At 24.7% G+C, this 22,259-nt stretch overlaps 4 protein-coding genes across 10 annotated transcripts in view; 2 read left to right on the top strand and 2 right to left on the bottom strand.

Annotated features, from left to right (window-relative positions):
- LOC127281768 (lachesin-like) overlaps window positions 1-12,444 on the top strand; it is a 69,626-nt gene extending 57,182 nt beyond the window's left edge. For 2 of the 3 annotated variants that reach the window (XM_051305651.1, XM_051305652.1), the window contains 8 exons: window positions 5,321-5,410; window positions 6,276-6,406; window positions 8,002-8,187; window positions 9,193-9,382; window positions 10,401-10,532; window positions 11,160-11,279; window positions 11,415-11,585; window positions 11,704-12,444. In XM_051305651.1, coding sequence (XP_051161608.1) covers window positions 5,326-5,410; window positions 6,276-6,406; window positions 8,002-8,187; window positions 9,193-9,382; window positions 10,401-10,532; window positions 11,160-11,279; window positions 11,415-11,585; window positions 11,704-12,119 — 1,431 coding nt within the window. In that variant the 5' untranslated portion in view covers window positions 5,321-5,325 and the 3' untranslated portion in view covers window positions 12,120-12,444. The remainder of the gene's footprint in view (window positions 1-5,320; window positions 5,411-6,275; window positions 6,407-8,001; window positions 8,188-9,192; window positions 9,383-10,400; window positions 10,533-11,159; window positions 11,280-11,414; window positions 11,586-11,703) is intronic. The other variant, XM_051305650.1, reaches the window with a different exon arrangement.
- A 412-nt stretch (window positions 12,445-12,856) lies between these two features.
- LOC127281746 (uncharacterized) lies at window positions 12,857-14,483 on the top strand. The gene is made up of 4 exons (XM_051305621.1): window positions 12,857-13,086; window positions 13,163-13,537; window positions 13,618-13,959; window positions 14,078-14,483. Exons 1-4 carry the CDS (start codon window positions 12,899-12,901, stop codon window positions 14,427-14,429), a joined length of 1,257 nt encoding a protein of 418 aa, XP_051161578.1. The 5' UTR covers window positions 12,857-12,898; the 3' UTR covers window positions 14,430-14,483.
- A 384-nt stretch (window positions 14,484-14,867) lies between these two features.
- LOC127281825 (probable RNA-binding protein 46) lies at window positions 14,868-19,189 on the bottom strand. 5 transcript variants are annotated; one of them, XM_051305755.1, is made up of 7 exons: window positions 19,093-19,189; window positions 18,451-19,002; window positions 17,831-18,210; window positions 16,633-16,807; window positions 16,227-16,549; window positions 16,020-16,140; window positions 14,868-15,944 (listed from the first exon to the last, which is right to left on the bottom strand). In XM_051305755.1, the coding sequence occupies exons 2-7, from the start codon at window positions 18,515-18,517 to the stop codon at window positions 15,784-15,786; spliced, it is 1,227 nt and encodes a 408-aa protein (XP_051161712.1). In that variant the 5' UTR covers window positions 18,518-19,002; window positions 19,093-19,189; the 3' UTR covers window positions 14,868-15,783. The 5 variants fall into 5 exon arrangements, with proteins under 5 accessions (XP_051161712.1, XP_051161714.1, XP_051161716.1 ...); XM_051305757.1 differs by having other exon boundaries at window positions 17,831-17,963; XM_051305759.1 differs by lacking the exons at window positions 18,451-19,002; window positions 19,093-19,189 and adding an exon at window positions 18,290-18,429 and having other exon boundaries at window positions 17,831-17,963; window positions 18,082-18,210.
- A 551-nt stretch (window positions 19,190-19,740) lies between these two features.
- Window positions 19,741-22,235, bottom strand: LOC127281844 (protein MIS12 homolog). Its single transcript, XM_051305795.1, has 4 exons — window positions 21,959-22,235; window positions 21,030-21,199; window positions 20,451-20,588; window positions 19,741-20,234 (listed from the first exon to the last, which is right to left on the bottom strand). The coding sequence occupies exons 1-4, from the start codon at window positions 22,044-22,046 to the stop codon at window positions 19,965-19,967; spliced, it is 666 nt and encodes a 221-aa protein (XP_051161752.1). The 5' UTR covers window positions 22,047-22,235; the 3' UTR covers window positions 19,741-19,964.
- Between the last annotated feature and the right edge of the window lie 24 nt (window positions 22,236-22,259).

Raw genomic sequence — 22,259 nt, 5'->3', positions numbered from 1 at the left:
AAAAAAAAATGCAATTTTTACGGAGCGCATGATTATCACATAATAATCATTAATTCGATTTTTCAATTTAAAGAATTTTATTAGCAATAATTTATTTATAGACGTTTGTTTTTCGAATTAGCATTTGATAGAATTTTTTTTTTATACGAATTTTTACTTAAGAAAATTTTTAGCTACCGAATTTCTACAAAAAATTTTTCTTTTAGTCATTTAATTTACATGACTTTTTGTTTAAGAGAATTTTAATTTAATTGAATTTTAATTTAACAAAATTCTTATTTAATCGGAATTTTATGTGATTCGAATTTTTAAATGATAGAAATTCCAATTCACCGACTTTTAATTTGTCCGAATTTTTTTAATTGTACGAATTTTTATTGATCAAATTTTGTAAGACGCCGAATTTTTTCATTTGACCGAAATTACAAATGGCCGAACAAAAAATCGACAAAAAGATAACGGCGAAATTTTTGTAAATTTTGATCAATTGGAAATTATCAAGAGAATCATGATTGATCAATTGTAATTTTGGAAAAATGCAAATTCGGCGTATTAAAAATTCTATCAATTAAAAATTCGAACAAATTAAAATTCAGCTTTTTAAAAATTTTGTCAATTAAAAATTCGTACAAATAAAAATTCGAATCACATAAAATTCGATTTAATGGAAATTCTGTTAAGTATTTTTAATTTAATTTTAATTTAATTGAATTTTAATTTTACAAAATTCTTATTTAATAGGAATTTTATGTGATTCGAATTTTTAACTGATAGAAATTCCAATTCACCGACTTTTAATTTGTCCGAATTTCTATTGATCAAATTTTGTAAGACGCCGAATTTTTTCATTTGACCGAAATTACAAATGGCCGAACAAAAAATCGACAAAAAGATAACATTTTGATCAATTGGAAATTATCAAGAAAATCATGATTGATCAATTGTAATTTTGGAAAAATGCAAATTCGGCGTATTAAAAATTCTATCAATTAAAAATTCGGCTTTTTAAAAATTTTATCAATTAAAAATTCGTACAAATAAAAATTCGAATCACATAAAATTCGATTTAATGGAAATTCTGTTAAATTAAAATTCTCTTAATTAAAAAATCATGTAAATTAAATGACTGTAAAGTAAAAATTTTTTCCAAACAAAAATTAGGTAATAATTAGTAATTTATTTATTCTTTTCTCAGATCTAATGACGAATTTTCGATTTTTTTTTAATAAAAAAAAATTCTAATCAAAAGAAGCTTATTTAAAATTATGTAATAAAATCTCAATCGAAAAAATTTTGAAAATTTTTTAAAAATCGGGAAAAAGCCTTGAATTTTGGGAAATTTTAGTGGGCTGATTTTAGATTACCTTTTTTTTTGCCAAAACGAATCTAAAAAGATTGTAAATGTTGCGGGTATTTGCAATTGGAAACGATTATGGAAATGTCGGTTTCCTGTGAAAACGGGGTCACATTGATGTGGTAAAAAAAAAAAAAAAGAAGAGACTACATTTTTATGAAGAGAGGCACAAGAGGCTTAAATGACGATAAGTTGGCTGTGGAAAATTCTCACATTGGCGAAAAGTATTTTGCGCATTCAATGTTTGAAGCAAGCATTGTAAATCAGTCACTGATCCCGAAAAAAAAAAAAGTTATAATACACTCCTTCAAAGATTGATTCTTTTTATTGTTAAAGAATCGCTTTTAAGAATAGAAAGATAAAAAACGTATAATGACTCGAGCCTCGTCTTCCGGTTTTGTAAAAATTATAACAGATTTTTAATTTAATCACTTCTTTCAAGTTTTAAATCTGAATTGATTTAGATATTCAGTAATTTCTATAAGAAAAATAAAAATTATTAATATAACTTTATTATTAATTTTTATTATCATTTGTGTCAATTAAAAAAATTTAATGAATTTTTAAGGCAATTTTCCTGTAACAATTTTACAAATTGAAACTTTTATTTGAAAGGGAAAAAAAATTGAATTTCCCGAATGTTCGATATTAATTATCTCAATATCTCGGGGATTTCCAAGAGAGAGAGAGAGAGAGGGAGAGAGAGCGTCGTTCTATAAACTAGTTGTTTTCGTCGAATAAGTTTGCAAACTATCCTGATTCAACAACTACAGCCGATCCTTTACTCGCGAAGAATCTTCTTCCCTTGTGCATGAGGAATCTGTATATAGCTTCATAAGATTCAAGTTTATAGGGTTTCTAGCCCGGCTTTTGGGTTGAATCTCTCGACTCTTGGATAATCCACAAGTAATACAATAGATGCTGTTAATTCACAGGAAACTAACATATAGGGTTGCATTTTAGCATATAACGATCCGCTACGTTAAGTGACATTGGATGTAATTATAATACACACACATATATATATATATATATGAGCGAAAGACTCATGATCTCTCTCTCCCGAGATATTAGATATTACAGGGGAAATTAATCCCTTTAAATCTTCAAAGCTTCTTTTAGTTAGAATTTTTACTTTGATCAAAATTTTTTTATAAAATAAATCGAAAATTCATCATTAGACTGTAAAAAAAATAAATTTAAATTATTATTTTTATTAGAATTATAAAATTGTAATTTTTTTTTATTACAATAAATTTAAATTTCATAATAATGTATATTTAAAATTTAGAAAATAATTTTAAAATGAAAGGAATCTAATTTCTGTTTTTCAAATATAGTTCCCTTGGAATTTCGTACCTTAATCCGTTCTGATTTCAGTTTTAAGTGAAAAAGTCTGGTATTGACAAACTTGATGAAATGAACGGGATAGGTGATACTCTTCTTTCTTTCTTTTATTCTTCTTTGGCATTGTGAAGAGAAGAAATCCCAGAGACTTAAACTGACCCGCTTCAACATGAAGGATCCCGATTCACATTCTTTCCTTCCCTTGCGCCGCTTTCTACACTCACCAGTATCTCAACCTCATCTTCTCACCCTTATCATCGTCTTTTTCTCTTTCTCTCACTTCATCTCATCCCCTTCTGCATCCCCCTCCTTATACGCTTACTTATGTACTTACTTAAGCACTTGCTCTTGGAAGTTTCCTTTCTCCCTTGAGGATTCCTCTTCAACTTAAGCCTGACTTCTCCAGTGAACCTTCATATATATATATATAGGCTTGAAGAATTCGAAAAATTCGTCTCGAAAATTTATATTAGACGCAACCCATCAGTTTCTTTCAATCTCATTTATTTGACGTTCAACAATTGTGACGAATTCTGGAAAAAAAAGAGAAATATCATCTATCATTGAAATTAATATTTTTTTTTCGTGGTGCATGAATTTTTCACTAAAAATCATTAATTTTTATTTATTTATTTTTTTATTAGAAATAATTATTTCTAATTTTCAATATAAAACTTGACAGATCTTTTAATACGAAATAATAAGCTACCGAATTTTTGTCATTTTTTTTTTAACATGACTTTTTATTTAAAAGAATTTTAATTTATGTGAATTTTAATTTAACAAAATTCTCAATCAATTGAATTGTGCCGAAATATTTCTGTCGATTTTTTGTTCGGACGTTTGTAGTTTTGGACAAAAATGAAAACTTGGCGTCTTAAAAATTCGGACAAATAAAAATTTGGACAAACTAAACTTCGGGCAAATTAAAATTTGAGCAAATTTAAAATTCGGACAAATAAAAAATTTGGACAAACTAAACTTCGGGCAAATTAAAATTTGTGCAAATTTAAAATTCGGACAAATAAAAATTTGGACAAACTAAACTTCAGGCAAATTAAAATTCGGACAAATAAAAATTTGGACAAACTAAACTTCGGGCAAATTAAAATTTGAGCAAATTTAAAATTCGGACAAATTAAAATTTGGACAAACTAAACTTCGGGCAAATAAAAATTTGGACAAACTAAACTTCGGGCAAATTAAAATTTGAGCAAATTTAAAATTCGGACAAATAAAAATTTGGACAAACTAAACTTTGGGCAAATTAAAATTTGAGCAAATTTAAAATTCGGACAAATTAAAATTCGATGAATTGAAATTTGTGCCGTTTAAAAATTCGATAAAATTCTGGCAAAAATTCGGTAGCTAAAAATTTTGTTAGACAAAAATTAGTATAAAACTACCTTTAAAAAATAATTATTTCTAATAAAATTCTTAAAAATAAAAATTCAAATTTTATAATGGAATAATCATGCGCCCCACTTATATTTATCATTGAAATTAATTTTAATTTCTCATTTAAAAAAAGGGAACAAAATAAGATCGATAAAATATATAAATGAAATAGAAATCCAAAACAATAATATATTGAGAATAAATATTTGCTTAAATAATAATTCGCAGTTTGATTATTATTATTATTATTATTTTGATATTATTATCAAATGCTGAAGCGATACTTGATAAATGATCACAAGTATCATTTTCATAATTTTCAAACTTTACAGCTCAAAATACAAATCGGGGAAATTTTTTTTTTTTTTTTTTTTTAATTGAAAAAATTGAAATTAAAAATTATTTTAAGGGAAAAAGTTTTTTTTTGCATGCAATAAAATATAAAGGGAAAATTTTTTGCATGCAAAAATATGAAGGGAAAATTGTTAATTAAACGTGAGAATTAATTTTAATTAAGCAGATGCTTTAAAAGTGCTTGGTAGCAAATGAATGATCTTTTGTGGTGTTAAAAAGGAGTATGGGAATATATATATATATATATATATATATATATAAGAGGGTTTGGAATATATCAACGGTTTGCCGTTTATGTGAGGACCAACTGTCGAGTTAATATTCACACGATTCAGGAGTAAACCCATCCCCAAAAAGCTCACAGACCAGAGTCGCAGCAGTTGGGGAAATCACTGTTTCAGCAAGCTCAACTTATTCCTATATTCACACTTTCATATATATATATACATTTTCTGTATGCATATGTATAAGTTGTTACAATTTTCAAAGGAAAGGCTTACACCTCAAGTTCTTTATACTTTTCATATATAGATTTGAAAAGGAAAACCTGCTCCGTATGCGCAAAATAATCTTTGCTTATATAGGCGCTTGACCTTTTGAAAATTCAATTTTTAATTTCACTTCTCAAATTCTAATGGAAATAATATTTATTTTTTTATTATTATCATCTGGAATATTTTTACATTTTTTGATTGTTAATTTTTAACGATTTTTAATCGGAAATTTTTTATCTAATTGTTTTCATATTAATTTTATAAATTAATAATTATTTTATTTATTTTTATTTTATTTTTTATTATTTTTTTTTCTATGATTAATAATTAATAAATTAAAATAAAAAAAATTAATAATTATTGTAATTTACAGGTCGTATGGCGTATGGCTTGCCCTATGGAATGGCCTTACATAAAATTATTATCTGCTTTCTGCTGCCTATCTTCCTTTATTTGTTAATTGGTAAGTAAATATTTATTTTCTAATTTTATTTTCTAAATTATTTTCTAATTTTCCTTTATCTATATAATTTAAAAAACCAGAATCGTCTTTTTTTTGAAAATTAAGATAAAATATTATAATTTAATTAAAAAATTGTCTTTGCAGGAAATTTTTTTTTGATATTTCATTTTTTTTTTTTGAAATGCAAAGCAAAAAATGTTGGGAAATAAATAGCTTTCATCATTTTTCAAGGTTACATATTAGTTTCATCTCTGAATGTCGAGACTCTAGGGAAAATGGCTATCTCGATTTATCAATTCGAGAAGCGAAAATATATTTTGAACAGTGGTAATAAAAAAAAAAAAAAAGAAAAAAGAAAATGTTTCAACGATGTTTAATAAATGTTCTCTCATTCTCTCTCTCCCTATTTTTTCTGACAAAGTTCATAGCCCTTCAGCATATTAAAAACCCTTCAACAAAAGAATATATATTAATATTTAGTTAAAAATTCAATTTAATGACATCGCCAACTAAATAAAATTACAAATAATTGTTTTTGTTGAAACATTTTTCTTTTTTTTTTTTATCCTATGAAAAATTATTTATTTTCACGCTGAAAAATGTGATATGAAACAAAATTCCCTTTTGTGAAAGAGGATTTTAATTCACAATTTTCTCGACAATGGGAAATTAAATATTATTCAGAAATATAAAACTGTATGATATAAAATATTCTTATTTTTATAAACTTTTTGTCATGTATTTTTTTTAAATTATTAAAATAATTATGAAATAAAAATTGTAAAACTTTGTTTTACAAACAATGGAGAAAATAAATCTAAGAAAAATCTAATTATGAAATAATTTTTGTTTTTTTTTTTTTTAGTTTCTGAAGGTTCAGAAGTGCCGAGGGTTGAACCTGAACCGGAATTTCAAATGCCTCTTGGAAATTACACAGTTCCACAAGGTCGGGAAGTTGTTTTTACCTGTGTCGTTAATCATCTTCAATCTTACAAGGTAATTAATTATTATTTTTTTTTTTAATGCAATTTAAAAAAATGGTAAATCTTGAAAAAGTTAAAAAGTGAAATAATAATAAATTTTTGAATAAAATCGAGAAAAAACTAATTTAAAAATTCTTTTAGTGTAATACAATTAATTAATTTGTAAAAATTACAAAATTGGAAAAAATTGAGTTATTTGCTAGATTTATAAATTTGCAGTCAGGGGAATAAATATTTTTTATGTGCGCGATGAATTTTCAAACGTTAATACTTATTGTAAACTGAATCGGATTTTGTATTTCATTTTCGAATGATAATTATCGCATTTGGTAATCTAGTCTCCCAATAAATTGTAATGAATGTTAGTGATGGTCATTTTATATATACACATATATATAAAGCAAATGTAAAGTGCACTGATAAACGGAATATTTCGCTAAAATTCGCTTTGCAAACAGTCGACACGATTTTCTCTTTCGATTTGAAAAAGCAATCGTCGAAAAGCTGCAAGTTGAGTGTACTCAATTTATTCAGTCCCATTGTATCAAAAATTAAATCGATCGCATTTTTTTTTTTTTTCAAAGTAATATCTTTTTTTTTCCAAAAATTTAACAAGTACATATCAAATATTAAAATTCTATTTGAAACATTCCATTTTTTTTTATTTAATACAAAAAATTTTTAATGAATAAAAATACCTTTTAAGTATTGGAATTTTTTCTTGAAAGATTAAAAAAAATTTTCTATTAAAAATAATAGAACTAATTGTATTTTATTTGAAGTTTGAAATTATTTTGAATTTTGTTCAAAATGAACACTTGAGTAACTCAGTTTATAAGAAGAAGTCGTCTCGTTACAGGGATCGTTTTCTAGCTCGTCTAGAAATGCTTCTTTTTAAAAAAGAGAAAGTCAAATAAAAAAAAAAAAAGAACAGAACAGAAATCAGCAAGTCTAGTTTGTTGATTGCAGAAAAAGGGGAAAAAAAGAGACTTGAATCAGAATATCACAAGATGCTCAGCATTTTCGTTGCGTACAATAAATTCGATTCATTCAATTCTTTTTTTAAATATTTTTTTCTCTATTAAATTAATTTAAAATCGAACTTTAGAGTATGAATTTTTAAAAACAGTTTTGTCGGAGGCGAAAGAAAAGAATTTTAAATTTAAAAAAAAAAAATTCTATTCACGTCTTACGATTGTAGAACAATCTCCCAATTTCAACGAATTCGACGCTATATTCAAAGTCTCTTGTTAGAGGGATTACGGCCTCTTTCCCGCCAAGAAATCCGAATTCAAACCGATAACAAGCTGGATTGAATATCATTGAACCGATTGTTTCATTAGAAACGAGTAAATTCTTAATTATTATCCGCAATTTGAAAACGTGGATTCTATAAAAGAATCAATCTAATTAGGATTCTTTTTTTTTCATTGAAAATCGTTCCAATTTATTTTTCATTCAAAAATTCTATTTCTAAATTAATAATTTATAAATTAATAAATGTTTCTTTTGTATTCGAAAAATGGAAATTTTTTATAATTAGATTGTATAATTGTTTTGAATTAAAATTGTAAATTATAAAAACTGTTAAAGAAAATTTTCTATCAGGTTGCTTGGATAAAATCAGATTCGAGAGCAATTTTGGCTATTCATACTCACATGGTTGCACATAATCCGCGGCTGTCAGTCACTCATAATGGATTTAACACGTGGAAGCTGCACGTGGCCAATGTCCAGGCGAATGATTCTGGCACGTATATGTGTCAAGTTAACACCGATCCAATGAGAAGTCAGGTTAGTAAAGCTTACTAACGTTAAACTGACAAGCAACATCATTGAAGAACATTGCTGAGAAAAACTTTTTCCCATTAACAGCATTTTAGAATCCTAAAAAAAATCAAATTATCAAACAAATATAAAATTATATTATATTTAATATATTTTCAATTGGAAAATTTTTTCTATTTTAAAATTAGCTTTTATTTTCAATAGTTTAATAATTTTTTAAATCACAAAAAAAAAAAAAAATTTTCAAATTATTCTCATTTCATGCAAGTTTCCACAAAGTTTGAGTGTTTATACAAAAGCCGAGAAGTATAATTTCGACCGTTTTAGTTTTTTCTTTTTTTTTCCCTCCTTCAACTTTTAAAGTAAGAATAATAATATTTTGAGGTCTTTGAATTAAAGAAAAAAAAAAGAAAGTTAAAAACTTCTCGTATTTTTTAGAGAAATGTAAACTTTTTCAGCAATCAAATTTTTATTTTCCTTTCTTATTTTTCGAAAACTTTTCTCGGGATAAAAAAATCACTATAAGGAACTTTGAATAAGATTTTTTAATAAAGACAATTTAAAAATTGTAAAATAAGAAAAAAAAGGCAAATTTTACGAAATAAAAATCGATTTTTAAAAAATCAAGTCACGATTCATATATATATCAATTATGGGAAACATAGTTTTCCACTTGATTCGCGCAACGGCTTTTCGTCTTTATAGAATGGAGAAAGTTTTTCACGTAAAAACTTTTTCAAATAGACAGGTGGTCTTGGCCATCGTTGAAATCTTTTCTCATTAGAACTATAGAAAAATATCGTTTCTTTCCACTTTATACAATTCCGTTTTTCATGAAGAACAAAAAAAAAAGAAACTTTTTAAACAAATCCTCTCAGTTTTTTTTTTAATCGAATATTTGGAATTTTAATATGATAAAATTTAAAAATAAATAAAATTAAAAAAAGGAATTAATAAAGTAAATATTGTGATACTAACTGAATTTTCTTTTCTTTTTTTTTTTTTGCGCAGACCGGCTACATGAATGTTGTAATTCCACCGGATATAATGGATCTCGATGAGAATTCCGACCGTTTAACAACCGAGGAGAAAGGTGAGATTCGTCTCCGTTGCAATGCTACTGGAACTCCTGAACCGGAAATCACTTGGCGCCGAGAGGATGGCAAGAACATTACTTTAAGACATAAAAAAGAACAACAAGGTATTAATGCAAACAATAATTTTCCTTATAAATAGATATACGAAAAAATTATAGCAAAACAGAAAAAAAAATTATCAATCAATTTTTTATTATTAAAAAAAATATTTCTCTAAAATTTTAAATGAAAACAAAATTGCTCCTTTTATTTAAAAACAAAATGTATTTTTCATAGCATAAAAATTGAATAATGAAACGATCTTTGTTTTATATTTATATATGAAATTTTCATTTTTGAATGATGGATTGCTTTACTTTAATACACTTTTCTCATCAAATCACTCAAGTTCTTAAATATTAAATTTTGCCTCTCTAAATGTTTTACATGGACAAATTGACTGAAAAAAAAAAAAAAAAAAAAAATGTTTAATATTAAAAAAATATATCAAAATCATTTTAAAAATCTGAATTTTTTAAATTTATTATTTAATTTAACATAAAAATTAATTTACACTAACTAGATAATTAATTTATTGTAATAAATCTAAATAAATTAATATGTATACATATATATATACTAGTGGGAAAGAAAAAATTGTAAATTTTGTAAAAAGTACACAAGGGAGAAAAATAAAATCTATAAAGTAAAAATTTATTAGTAAAAAAATTAATTAATTAATATATTTAAATACTTTTTTAATAGAAAATTATTTAAAATAAATTATTTAAAACTTAGATTTTAGAATTAATTAAATATAAATATATTTAATTGTAATATTTAATTCTAAAACATTTTAGAATTTATTTATTTAGAAATTAAATATTACAATTTTTTTTCTTAACAAAAGCAATTGCAATGAAAAATGTAAAAATATCGGCATAAAATTTAATTATTTAATTACAATTGGATCTAAAAAAAAAATTATTCATTTTATGCAATGAATGTGTATAAAGGGGGCTTTTAAAATGTACACAGAGGAAAAAAAAGTGTTTAATGAAAAAATGATTAATTACGTATATAAAAAAAAAGTAGATGAGAGACAAATACTGGCTAACTAATATTTTTTTAATGATTTTCCAGTCGTGAAAATACACCATGGTAAGCAGCTGCACCTGACGGGTATCCTAAGACAAGAGATGGGATCGTATCTCTGTATCGCATCGAATGGAATACCTCCCTCGGTCAGCAAGAGGTATTACGTAAACGTTTTGTGTGAGTAAAAATTTCATTAAGTTTTACATTCCCAGCTGGTCGTTTCGATATTATCATTTTCCATCCGGCAAAAGAATTTTATAGATCGAACAATTTTCTGCTACTTCGTAAGAAATAACCTTTTTGTATATATCGCTTTTATCAGATTATAAATCTATTTAATAACATTTTTTTTTTTAAACTTTCTATTTAAATATTTTACTATTTTCATTTTTACTGATTTTTTTAGTTTTATTTGAAAAATTCTTTTGTAGAAATTAATTTAAAAATTAATTTTCTTTTAGGCTTATTCGAATTACAAAATGAAAATTTTAATTAACGTTTTTTTTTCTGTTTTTAATGATGCCAAAAGATACTTACAAAGGATGAATTTCGTGTTTGATAATTTTAGGTGTAGAAATTTCTCTTCACAATGGAAGCATTCTAATTAGATATAATTAATCAATTAACCAATTGTTCCTTCTCAGTTGAATATCAATCTTGAGTTTATAGACGTTCCTCCCAAATATAATTTCCCTGTAACAATTAAATGATAATTATTATGAATTTATGATAAACGAATATTTCTGAACTTTATTATTTATTTATTTATTATTTTTAAACTATTTAAAAAATTTTATTTTACAGTTAAACCGACAGTAACAATTGATAATCAATTAATAGCAGCACCAATTGATAAAAATATATCCCTACTATGTTATGTTGAATCATCACCAAAATCAATGAACGTTTGGTACAAAGATAACGGTAAGATAATTTTATATTTGTAATTAAATTAAAAAAGAAATTCAAAAAAACATTAATATTTAATTGATTAAATTGATAATAAATTTAATAAAATAATTTATGTTTTTTTTTATGAATTTGATTTTAATATTTCAGGCAAGAAAATATTACCAAGTGAAAAATACAATTTACAAGAATTCCAAGTGAATGATTACACTTTTCAGTCAAATTTAACGATAAAAAATTTAAAGCTAAGTGATTTTGGAAGATATTCATGTTTTTCGGAAAATGCTCATGGAAAAGATCAAGTAACAATTGGACTTCAAGGTAAAATAAATAATTAAATAATTGAAAAAAATAATATTAATAATTATTTAATTAATTAAATAAAATTAATAATTATTTAATTAATTAAATAAAATTAATTAAAAACGAATTATTTTAGAATTACATTTGGAAAAAACAACGGCGGCTTCAATTCGAACAACTGAATTATCATCATCGGGAAATGGATATAAAAAATATAATCTTAATGAAAAAAATGGAAGAAAATATAATATGAATTCATTCGGTAGAGAAAAGACGCAAAATTTTCTTGGAAAAGTTGAAAAGTCAAATAATAATAATAATAATAATAGCATTCAAGCACCAAGAACAAAATTGTCGAAAGCTGTTGCAACGAAAATTTTAAATCCCCCATCCTCACATCCCGCACTTTCGCCAGCTTCGGCTCATTTTCCACCAGTTGATTTTGATATGTATAATAACAATAATAATAATGCAACATTTTTAGGAAATTTTTCTTTAAACTGGCTACGATTAATTGTTACTTTATTGACTCTATTAATTTATTTTTATTGAAAATGAAAAAAAAAAATTCCGTATTTTATTTATTTAATTTTTAAATTAATTTTATCCAAAAAGAAAAAAATAATTAAGGGACCCATAACGCATAATCAAAAATTCATTTAATTATAAAATTCGAATTTTGTAATTTAATGTAAATAGTAGTGAAGAATTTTATGAAATTAATTTTCTTTTTTAATTGTAAATAAGTGTAGAAAATTGAAGTTAATTTAAACTATTGGCATTATTATTTCTTTTTGAAAATGTTAATTAATATGTACAATAATATTAACTATTTACACTAATGGAAAAATAAACTTCGATTCTTGTGTAAATAATAAAAATGTTTATATGACAATAATATATGTAGAATAATGTTTCAAATAGATTTTAATAATCTATGTAGAAAATTAAAAATCGATTGTTTGTTATTAGATTTTAATTTTTATTTTAAGTTGCAATTTATCAAGACTGACTTTCATTTTCATTTAATATTTATTAATTATAATTACAAATAATTTATGTATAAATAATCTATTGTGAGCAATTTACAGACAATAAATGTTATTTACAATATTGAAATGTAAATTTCTTTTTCATATTAATTTTTTTTTTTTAATAGAAAAAAATACGTGATTCCAAAATTTTTGTATTATTTTTATGTTTGTCGTTTTATCACACAGGAAATAGATGAGAAAAAGGAAGCGATAGACTCACGGGTATATATATATTATTAGTTATTCAGAGATTGACGTAGTTATATCACAAAGTTCACTCCAAGTAAAGTCATCAAAATGCGGGTCGACTTTTTAATACTTTTGTTAATCAATAGTTCGTTAATTATTGCACAAGGAATAATATCCGGAAATTGGGAAAATTTTACTTGCATGAAATTTGGATCACTAGAAAGTTGTTTAGAAAAATTAACAAGAAATTTAACAACATTGAGAATTGAAAATTCTTATATTTTTCAAATTAAAAGGTAAGAAATTAAATATTTGCAATTAAAATTTTTTTTTTCTATTTATATAATAATAATAATAATTTTAATTTTTAAGGAGAGCTTTTGTAAATCAACAATCTCTACGTTCATTAACAATGAATAATTGTGGAATTCGAAAAATACAACGAGAAGCATTTTACGGTTTATCAAATTTAGAAAAATTAGATCTCTCTGAAAATGAATTAATTTTATTGGAATACAATTATTTGGAAAATATTCCAAATTTAAAATATTTGGACGTATCGTTTAATAAAATTGAAGTAATCGACGATCTTATTATTTATAATTTGAATAAATTGGAAAATTTTTATTTTGATTATAATAAAATTTCAGCAGTCTCTAATCGAATGCTTCATAGATTACAAAGTGATGTATTACCAAGAGTGAATCTTCGTCGTGTGAAATTTGGAAAAAATCCTCTCAATTGGGAGTAAGTTGAATTTTTTTAATTTTATTTAGTAATTTTTTTTTGGAAAAAAAAATCTATTTATTGAAATTTTTTTCAAATAGATATCAAATGTTGTTGACAAAAAGATTTGATGATTTAAATATAAATTATCAGGACGATTGGGATAATTGGAATTGGTTAAGTAAAACATTGAGAGATTGTCAAGAAACAGAATTACAAATTTCTAATGATCAATTAATGAATTGTGGAATTAAAAAATTATTTATGTTTGTTGAAGAAAATTTTAATTCAACTTACACGCCATGCGTTCCGGAAGCTAATAAATTAATAGAATGTTCTAAGGGTAACGTACCTGAAAATGATTTTGATGGTGTTCGTTATGCTGTGGAAGGACTCGGTAGTATCATCAGATCAATGGAATTCCCTAAGGCGAAATTTCACACGTAAACTTTCATTTTATAATTTTCTTCTTGAATAAAATTTTCACAGCTGAAACAGAAAAAAAAATTTATTAATTTTTGTTTAAATTTATTTTAATTTTCTTTTAAATTTAACTTACAGAAGTCCTGATTACAAAACAAAATTGGATTATCAAATTATTCGTTACAACGCTGCTGAGAATGATTGGGCTTGGTTTGAAAATGTTATCAATATTTGTTCAAATGGAGCATTTATTGAAGAACAAGTCTTGGATTGTGAGGTTCAACATTTATTAAATTTTGCCGTTGAATTTTTTGAAAATTCCCCTTCTTCATTGAATTCATCAGCTTTATGTAACAATGAAGTTAATAATTTACTTGAATGCTCAAAAGTCAGTGATGTTATTGACGAAATAACTGTGCGAAGATCAATTCAAGGATTTCAATTAATTTTATCCGACATGAATAATTCCCTGCAAAAATTAGATTTGTAAATTGTATTAAAATACAATAATTTTTCACAAAACAAATAAATTGTAAATAGTGAACCATCTTGAAAATTATTAATTATTAAAGTTTACCTCAATATTTCAAAAGTTTCAATGAATCCTCTCAAGTGGAAATACTTTCTGGTGTGATTGTCATGGTCCTGCAGTGCGCCACATATGAATTTTCTCCGAAATGAAGTGAGTAAAGAAGCCAATAAAACCTTTACAACTTTTATTGTTCAACGTTTTCCTAAAATTGAAAATCAAAATTAAATTTTATTTATCATTCGAGAAATAGAAGAAAATTAAATTGATGAAAATTATTAAAAGCCAATTTAAAAAATTTAACAAAATACAAATTTTACCTTTTTTTCTCCTAATTAACATTTTTTCTTTTAAATAGAAAAAAAATTATTTCCAGTTTTATCAGATAAAATTAGAAAGTTTTCTTTTGCAAAATAAATCGTTTAGATTTATTCAAAATAGAAAAATTAATACAAATTTCTTGGGAAAAATTATTTTAAAAATTAACATTTCATTACTTTTAAATATAAACATGTTTGACATTAGTAATTAGAAATATTAAATAATTTTCACATTCACAACTTTTGAAATACAAATATAATTGTCAAAAATTTAAAAGTTACAAAAAGGACAAAACTATACAAGAACTTTTAAAGTTTAAAAGTTAACACACGTAGAAAAATTCAATTAAAAGCTAATCTGATTTTTATAAAAAAAAAAAAAACATTCTCTACCCCCGGAGAATTTAACAGGCGATTTTAAAAATACTTCTTTTTTAAAATCCATCGATACGTATTGAAAATACGCGAAATCTTTACAAAAAAGAGATATAAAAATACACATGTGAATTATCGAAAAAAAAGACACGTTTAAAACGTGTTCACACTTGAAGACTTTTTTTTTAACTTAGTTAAAAAAAATACACAAAAAAAAATATCAAAAGAGACTTGAAGCTATTAACTGTTTTTTTTCAACGTAGAGAAACGTTATCAAAACGCGTAAAAAAATTGTTTTTTTAAACTTTTTTCTAAATACTTCCAACTATACGAAAAACTTACATTCTAATAGTATAAAATTACAAGTAACATTCCTAACTCAAAATTATCAAAAAAAAAAAAAAAAATTAATAAAAATTAAACTAAAAATTGACGATAAATAAATTATAGAAAGCACGAGTAAAAAAATATTCATCTTTCTCCCCCAATTAATCGTGTTTCTTTGAAGTTAAACTTTCCTTTAAAAATACCATCAAAAAGAATCTTAATTCTTTTTAAAAATCTCTACGTTGTAAACGATTTGTAGCTTTTAAAAGAAAAAAAAAAAATCAAAATTCCCACTAAGCATCTAGTGAAATCCCCTGCATTTGCCAGGTAGCAATTGATGTATCATAAAATGTATGATTCAATGGAATCCTGCACTGATTCATTGGCGGTTGATAAAAATAATTTGTCATCGGTGGAGGCATTGCAATTGGCGCTGGAATTGTAACTGGAACACCTTTTTAAAATAAGAATAATAATAATTTATAAATTAAAAAAAAAAAAGAGTAATTAATTAAAATTTGATATTTACATGTTGATGTGCTTAATTTATGATAAATCGCTCGAGCTGCAACGTTAATTGCTTTTTGAATTGTTGGCAGTACATCGCCCAAATGTTGAAAAATTATTTGATTATCTTTAACAATTGTTATCTGCAGAAAACAAAAAAAAGGATTCAAATTATTTTCTTTAAAGAAAAATTTAGATTTGAAAAAGGTTTAAAAAATAGAATACAAACCTTACACATGTATCCTAAAGGATCATAGGATTCAATACATTCTAAATGGCATAGAGAATTTAATTTTTCCATTACAAATTTTTGTAAACTTTGCGCGTAATCGTGCTTTGGTAGATTTGAATTTTCAGCTGTATTAATTGTTTTATTCGTTCCTTTAGATCGATTTTTATGCGTTATGGATTTTGGACTATCAATATTTTTCGATACAATTGTTTTACCATAGGCTTCAGCAATTCTTCTCTGTCTTTCAATATCCTTGACACCTCCAATTGGCTTTGCCCAACGAATTTCCCATTCTTCACTTTCTGCCAATCCTTCAGGTTCTGAAAAAAGTTTCCAAAAATTAATACAAAAAAAAAAAAAAATTATAAAAGAAATTAAAAATAAGAAAAATTGTAAAATTTACTTATCAATATTGACATAACAAGTTCCGCTAATTCACGCGTCTCATAATGAACAAATGAGAAATGATTGAGCTTCTTTATTTTCAAAATTGGAACATTCGTCGCTTTTACAATCAAGTCTTTCAACTTTTGTTGAGTCATTGCCAATGGTAAATTTCTTATAAAAAGCGCTGAAACCTGTTTAATAAAAAAAAAAGAGATCAAATTTAAATTAATAAATTTCATTATTATATTAACTTTTAAAGGCAATTTGAATAAATAAAATCGAAAAGAGTATTTAAAAAGAATTATCAACTAATGTAAATAAATTAAAAAATACCAAGTTTTTCAAATCGTAACGTAATCACATTAAACACTTTCTAAATAAAACAAATCCAATCTTGTAGCGATCTGTTTACAATAATATTCCAAAATAATCTCTGTAGGGAAAAAATATTATCATTTTTCACAGAATTAATAGAATCATTTTTAAATCCATTATTTAACGTAGAAAATCGTTAAATTAAAATACGAATTTAATTTCTAATCTGAAATAATTTATATCAAATAATAAAATCAAAAAAACGATTAGTTAAATAAAAACTGACAGAAATCGAAAATATTTTTCGTTTACTAAATAAAAAATTATAAATAATCACAAAATTGAAAGAATCATTTTTAAATCCATTATTTAACGTAGAAAATCATTAAATTAAAATACGAATTTAATTTCTAATCTGAAATAATTTATATAAAATAATAAAATCAAAAAACGATTAAATAAAAATTGACAGAATTTGAAAATATTTTTCGTTTACTAAATAAAAAATTATTAATTATCACAAAATTAAAAGAATCATTTTTAAATCCATTATTTAACGTAGAAAATCGTTAAATTAAAATACGAATTTAATTTCTAACCTGAAATAACTTATATCGAATAATAAAATCGAAAAACGATTAAATAAAAATTGTCAGAAATCGAAAATATTTTTCGTTTACTAAATAAAAAAATATAAATTATCACAAAATTAAAAGAATCATTTTTAAATCCATTATTTAACGTAGAAAATCGTTAAATTAAAATACGAATTTAATTTCTAACCTGAAATAACTTATATCGAATAATAAAATCGAAAAACGATTAAATAAATAAAAATGACAGAAATTGAAAATATTTTTCGTTTAATGAATAAAAATATAAATACAAAAAAAACTTACCGTTTGCATTATATCTTCATCGATGGGATCGCCAGGTTCAGGATCAGCCCAATCAACAGCAATATCATGATCCCATAAAACAACTCTTCCGGGGATTAATTTTCGTCGTGCCATCGCTGCTGATCTATGATCCCTGAATTCGACGAAAATAAAACCACGATTTTGAGTACGATCTTCAGAGTTGGGATAAACGTAAATTTCAGTAATACCATCTAACATTTTGCTAAGTTCTTCGAAAAATTCACCCTTACTTTTGTCCTTGGGAACACCGCCGAAGAAAAGGCGACAATTATCAATGGACTTTACCACACCAATACGATGTCCAGGGCGAATTTCAGAATTATTTAATAATTGACAAGCGCGTCGTGCCGTTTTTGAATCTTCAAACAAAGCAAAACCAAAACCCCGATTGGTACCAGAAAAATCTAACATTAATCTTAATTCTAATAATTTACCCACTTTTTGTAAAACAGGAACAATTTCATCTTCATAACAATTACGAGGTATACGACCCAAGAAAACTTCACTCCCCTTTGAACGTTCTATTAAATTATTTGCAAGCTCATGACTCGTGAGTCTTCTTTGTCCATTTTCTTGAATAATATCAAATTCCGACTCACCGATTAATTGAAGAAGTTTATATTGAGTTTGAATATCAGTTTGTAAATCAGATATTTCTTGATTCATTTTGATGAGAAAATCTTCCAGATGATGAAAAAATCTTCAGGTGTTGAAATACACAATAGTAGATTAGTTACTGAGAGGAAAGACTATCAATCAGACATTTTCAATATAATTAACACTGTAGAAAAATTGAGAAAACTGATTTACAAAAAAAAAAACTCGAACACGAGGTCGTTTTTTCTTTGTCTTAAAAAAGCGTCTTCTTCAAACGGAAACACAGAGAATTCTAATGTCCTAACCGACGTTGAAAGCTTTCAGCCAATAGGATACGAGAATCAAATGGAGGAGAGGGTTTCTCAGAAAAATGTCTCTTTTTCCTAGTAAATTTCTCACGTACACAGGTAAACACAAACAAATCAACAATCGAAATAAAATTTTCAAATTGATGGCACGACATAAGATTTATCGAATGCACGGTTTTAGATTGTATTTTCAAATAAAATTGAGGTTATAAATAAATCTTCGTCTAGATCAAAAATAATCACGTCCTGAAATGATTAATAAAAAAAAAGTAATAATTTTTTCTCTTCTTGGTATGTAAAAATAATTTTTATATTAAATTTTCAATCTCTACGTACTTTATTGTTTGCACTGTCAAACGATTTCTGCGACTGATTCAATTAAACGAATTTTCGTAAATTACTCATCGATATTGCGCGTTCCGAAAAACAAAACAGTAACGGTCACGTGATTTCAGTTACTGAAATTCAAAATTTTAAAAAGTCAATTAATTTATTATTTATTTATTAAAGGATTTTAAAATCTAAAAAGTTTAAACTTTTAAATGAGTTATTAAAATGAATAAAGATTTTTAAACAGGTTAAATTTTATTCAAACTGTGCTCAATAATTTTATTATTATTTATTAATTACAATAATTTTGACATTTTATAATGTATAAATTAATTTTTATTTTAAACAAAATAAAAAATTGTTTAATGATACAATGATAAAAATACAGATTAAAAAAGGATTGAAATTTATTTACAAATAGAAATAATTTATATAAAATTTGCAAACTATTAAAAATTAATTATCTTTATTATATTAAAATTGATTAAATAAATGAATTTATCACAATAATTATAATTTTTTTTTTAATATTTATTTATTCACATCTTCTTTAAAATTACAACTTTATTTTCAACCATTTAATAATTTGAAATCTAAAAATATTAAATATAGAATTGCATTAAAGTAATTAACAATGAAATTAATAAAACTAAATTTAAAAAAAAAACATAGATTATATTTACACAACTTGATTATATTACAATTTTGTATTTACAGATATTAAACAAAAAAAAAATTAAGTCACAGACAAATTAAAAATATAAATTATACAATGAATATTAAAACAAAATTAAATTAATGATGAGAATTAAAAAAAAAAAGAAACTTTATATAAATTGCATGAACTTTTTTTGTTTTGTTATTTAATTAAAAAAAAATTAATTATCCTCATCAAGATTGCAGTCTTTTATTTGAATATAATCTATATTTGGATTATACGTCTGTTTCAATGTTTTTGATGAAAAATCATTAGTTTTTTTATGTAATATTTGATATTTTTCAACTAAACTCGCAATTTCTTTATCAGGTTTAAAAATATTTAAAGCTTTCTCCGCATCATTAATAATGTTCATTGCAAAATTTAAAAATTCTTCTATTCCCTTCATTGATTCAATTTCCTTATCAAGAAGTGTGCTTTGAATATGTACCTGTAAACAAACAGAAATTTTAATTTCCTCTAATCGCAATTGAATGAAAACATTAAATTAACTATTTATGACTTTAATTTGAAATTTTTTCCCCCATTTATTATTTATAGTAAATTAAATTAATGAAAATTTTTCAATATCTTCTCTTGTGGAAAGATTTTAAAAAATATATATTTTTTTATAATATATATATATATATATATAAAAAGCAATTACCCTTTTCAATGTTTTTTGCAGATTTAATAATTTTTCATTTAATTCTTCAACTTCCTTATCTGAATATTGAACTGCTTGGCATTTATCTTCCTCGAGCAAAACATTGTCCGGTATTCTTATATATTTTTCAACAATTTTCTAAAAAGAAAAAATTAAATTAACAATTATTAATATAATTATAAATTTATAATTAATTATAATAAAATTAGTGGAATGTTTTAAATAAAAAATATTCTCGAATTAATTAAAAAAAAGTTTAATAAGTTTAGATTGAAATCAAGGGATTTTAACCTGACGATATAAATACAAGCAATGAAGCAACAGGTGGATATCAGCTTCTCATTCAAGTTTTCAAGAAATCATTATTTTAACAGCATTTATTAATATAATTTTTTTTTTTTTTTAATTTAACCAATAATTTTCTTTTTTCTTCTCAAAATTTTTCATAATTAAAATTATTCAAAAACTTTTATTATTTTATTCGGAATTTGTAACGGTTAATTCGTTGGCAGCCACCTGTTGATTCTCAGAGCAAATTCATGAATAGCAGAAATAAAATAGTTTCTTTTTAAAAAATACCTGGAGATTTTCAAATTCTGGTTCTGCTTTCTTCATGTAGAGTTTTTTTAATTCATTTATTTCTTTTTTTAAAATATCCTTTTTTTCTTCATTTAAATTATATTTACTGGCAATTGAATTATATGAAGCTAAACACGTTGACTTAATATGGGCTTCAGTAGCTTTTCTCACTGAAAAACGTATACATGTTTATTAGATTCACGTTCCTTTTTGTATTTTCCATAAATTTAAAAACAATACAAAAAAAAACAGTATTAATTTGCTCCTCAGAAAATTTTTTGTTAGCATTTTTTTTTTTTTTTTTTGCAATATAATAGCAGATTAAATCTTAAAATGAAAATGAGTCTGAAAACAAAGAATTGTTCTCAAGAGAATGAAAGAACAAAGAGAGCATTACTTTCGACTAGAATGAAGATTTCAGTTCACAAAAGCGGAAACTTGTTACTCAGTTAGCAAAAACCGAGGAGTTTCACTGTGCGTGACCCAAGGTCAAGAAAAAAAAACCAGATCTTGGATGACAAGCGTGGGGAAGACTCTTTTCTCTCACTTAAATTATCATGTTTTTTTTTTTATTGAAAAAAAGATTAAAACTTTGAGAAATATGAAAAGAAGAAAAAGTAGTCGATTTCCAAGCTATCGGGCTGAGATGAAAAAAAAAAAAAAAATTGCCTGTTTGAGAGAAAGGAGAAAGCTACAAGAGATGAGAGAGCGTCAGCCTTTGTGATCGTCTTCGTCCAGAAAATGCGGTGAAAGTGTTCCAAATGCTGGACGAGTGTGACTCTAGTCATGATTAAATATCACATGAAACTAAAGTCCACTCGCCCAGCGACTGAAACTTGTGATAATCCATCAGGTAGAATGCTCCAAACAATAAAATCTGAAAAGCATTCACAAAATAGCGGAAAGTCAAAACGAAGAAGGCGTCTTACGGATCGCATAAACGGTTCTCGAATGAAAGCCAAACAGCTGCATTTCGTATTCTTCACGCTTGCGCTTTTCAAATTCCGCGGACGCCATCGTGCTTTTGTATTCCTTAAAAAGCACAAATTGTTTTTAAAAAAAAATTTAAATTCACGTAAACACTGATATTTTTGTTGAATTTGATGTTTGGCGAGAAAAAAAAGAAAAATGCCAGAAAGACTTGGAGAGACCGATTGACGTCCGTTGCAGTTCGTTGACAAATGAACATGGCTGCCAGCGTCCTTTGCCCTTCCGTAAATTCGAGCGTTG

This window comes from Leptopilina boulardi, unplaced genomic scaffold, assembly GCF_019393585.1.
Source record: "Leptopilina boulardi isolate dan_hultmark-lab unplaced genomic scaffold, ZJU_Lbou_2.1 LbouV2_278, whole genome shotgun sequence".
Lineage (NCBI taxonomy): Eukaryota > Metazoa > Arthropoda > Insecta > Hymenoptera > Figitidae > Leptopilina > Leptopilina boulardi.
The sequence above is the reverse complement of the archived record's forward strand: the minus strand, read 5'-3'. Positions and strand labels throughout refer to the sequence as shown.

Coding starts and splice junctions, on each gene's coding strand:
- LOC127281746 (XM_051305621.1), top strand. CDS start 12,899: ATGCGGGTCGACTTTTTAATACTTTTGTTAATCAATAGTTCGTTAATT. Junction 13,538..13,617: donor AAAAATCCTCTCAATTGGGA/GTAAGTTGAATT, acceptor TTTTTCAAATAG/ATATCAAATGTTGTTGACAA. Junction 13,960..14,077: donor CCTAAGGCGAAATTTCACAC/GTAAACTTTCAT, acceptor TTTAACTTACAG/AAGTCCTGATTACAAAACAA.
- LOC127281825 (XM_051305754.1), bottom strand. CDS start 18,517: ATGAATCAAGAAATATCTGATTTACAAACTGATATTCAAACTCAATAT. Junction 16,550..16,632: donor TGTTATGTCAATATTGATAA/GTAAATTTTACA, acceptor AACTTTTTTCAG/AACCTGAAGGATTGGCAGAA. Junction 15,945..16,019: donor TAAATTAAGCACATCAACAT/GTAAATATCAAA, acceptor TATTTTAAAAAG/GTGTTCCAGTTACAATTCCA.
- LOC127281844 (XM_051305795.1), bottom strand. CDS start 22,046: ATGGCGTCCGCGGAATTTGAAAAGCGCAAGCGTGAAGAATACGAAATG. Junction 20,589..21,029: donor CAGAATTTGAAAATCTCCAG/GTATTTTTTAAA, acceptor TTTTCTTTTTAG/AAAATTGTTGAAAAATATAT. Junction 20,235..20,450: donor TGCAAAAAACATTGAAAAGG/GTAATTGCTTTT, acceptor GTTTGTTTACAG/GTACATATTCAAAGCACACT.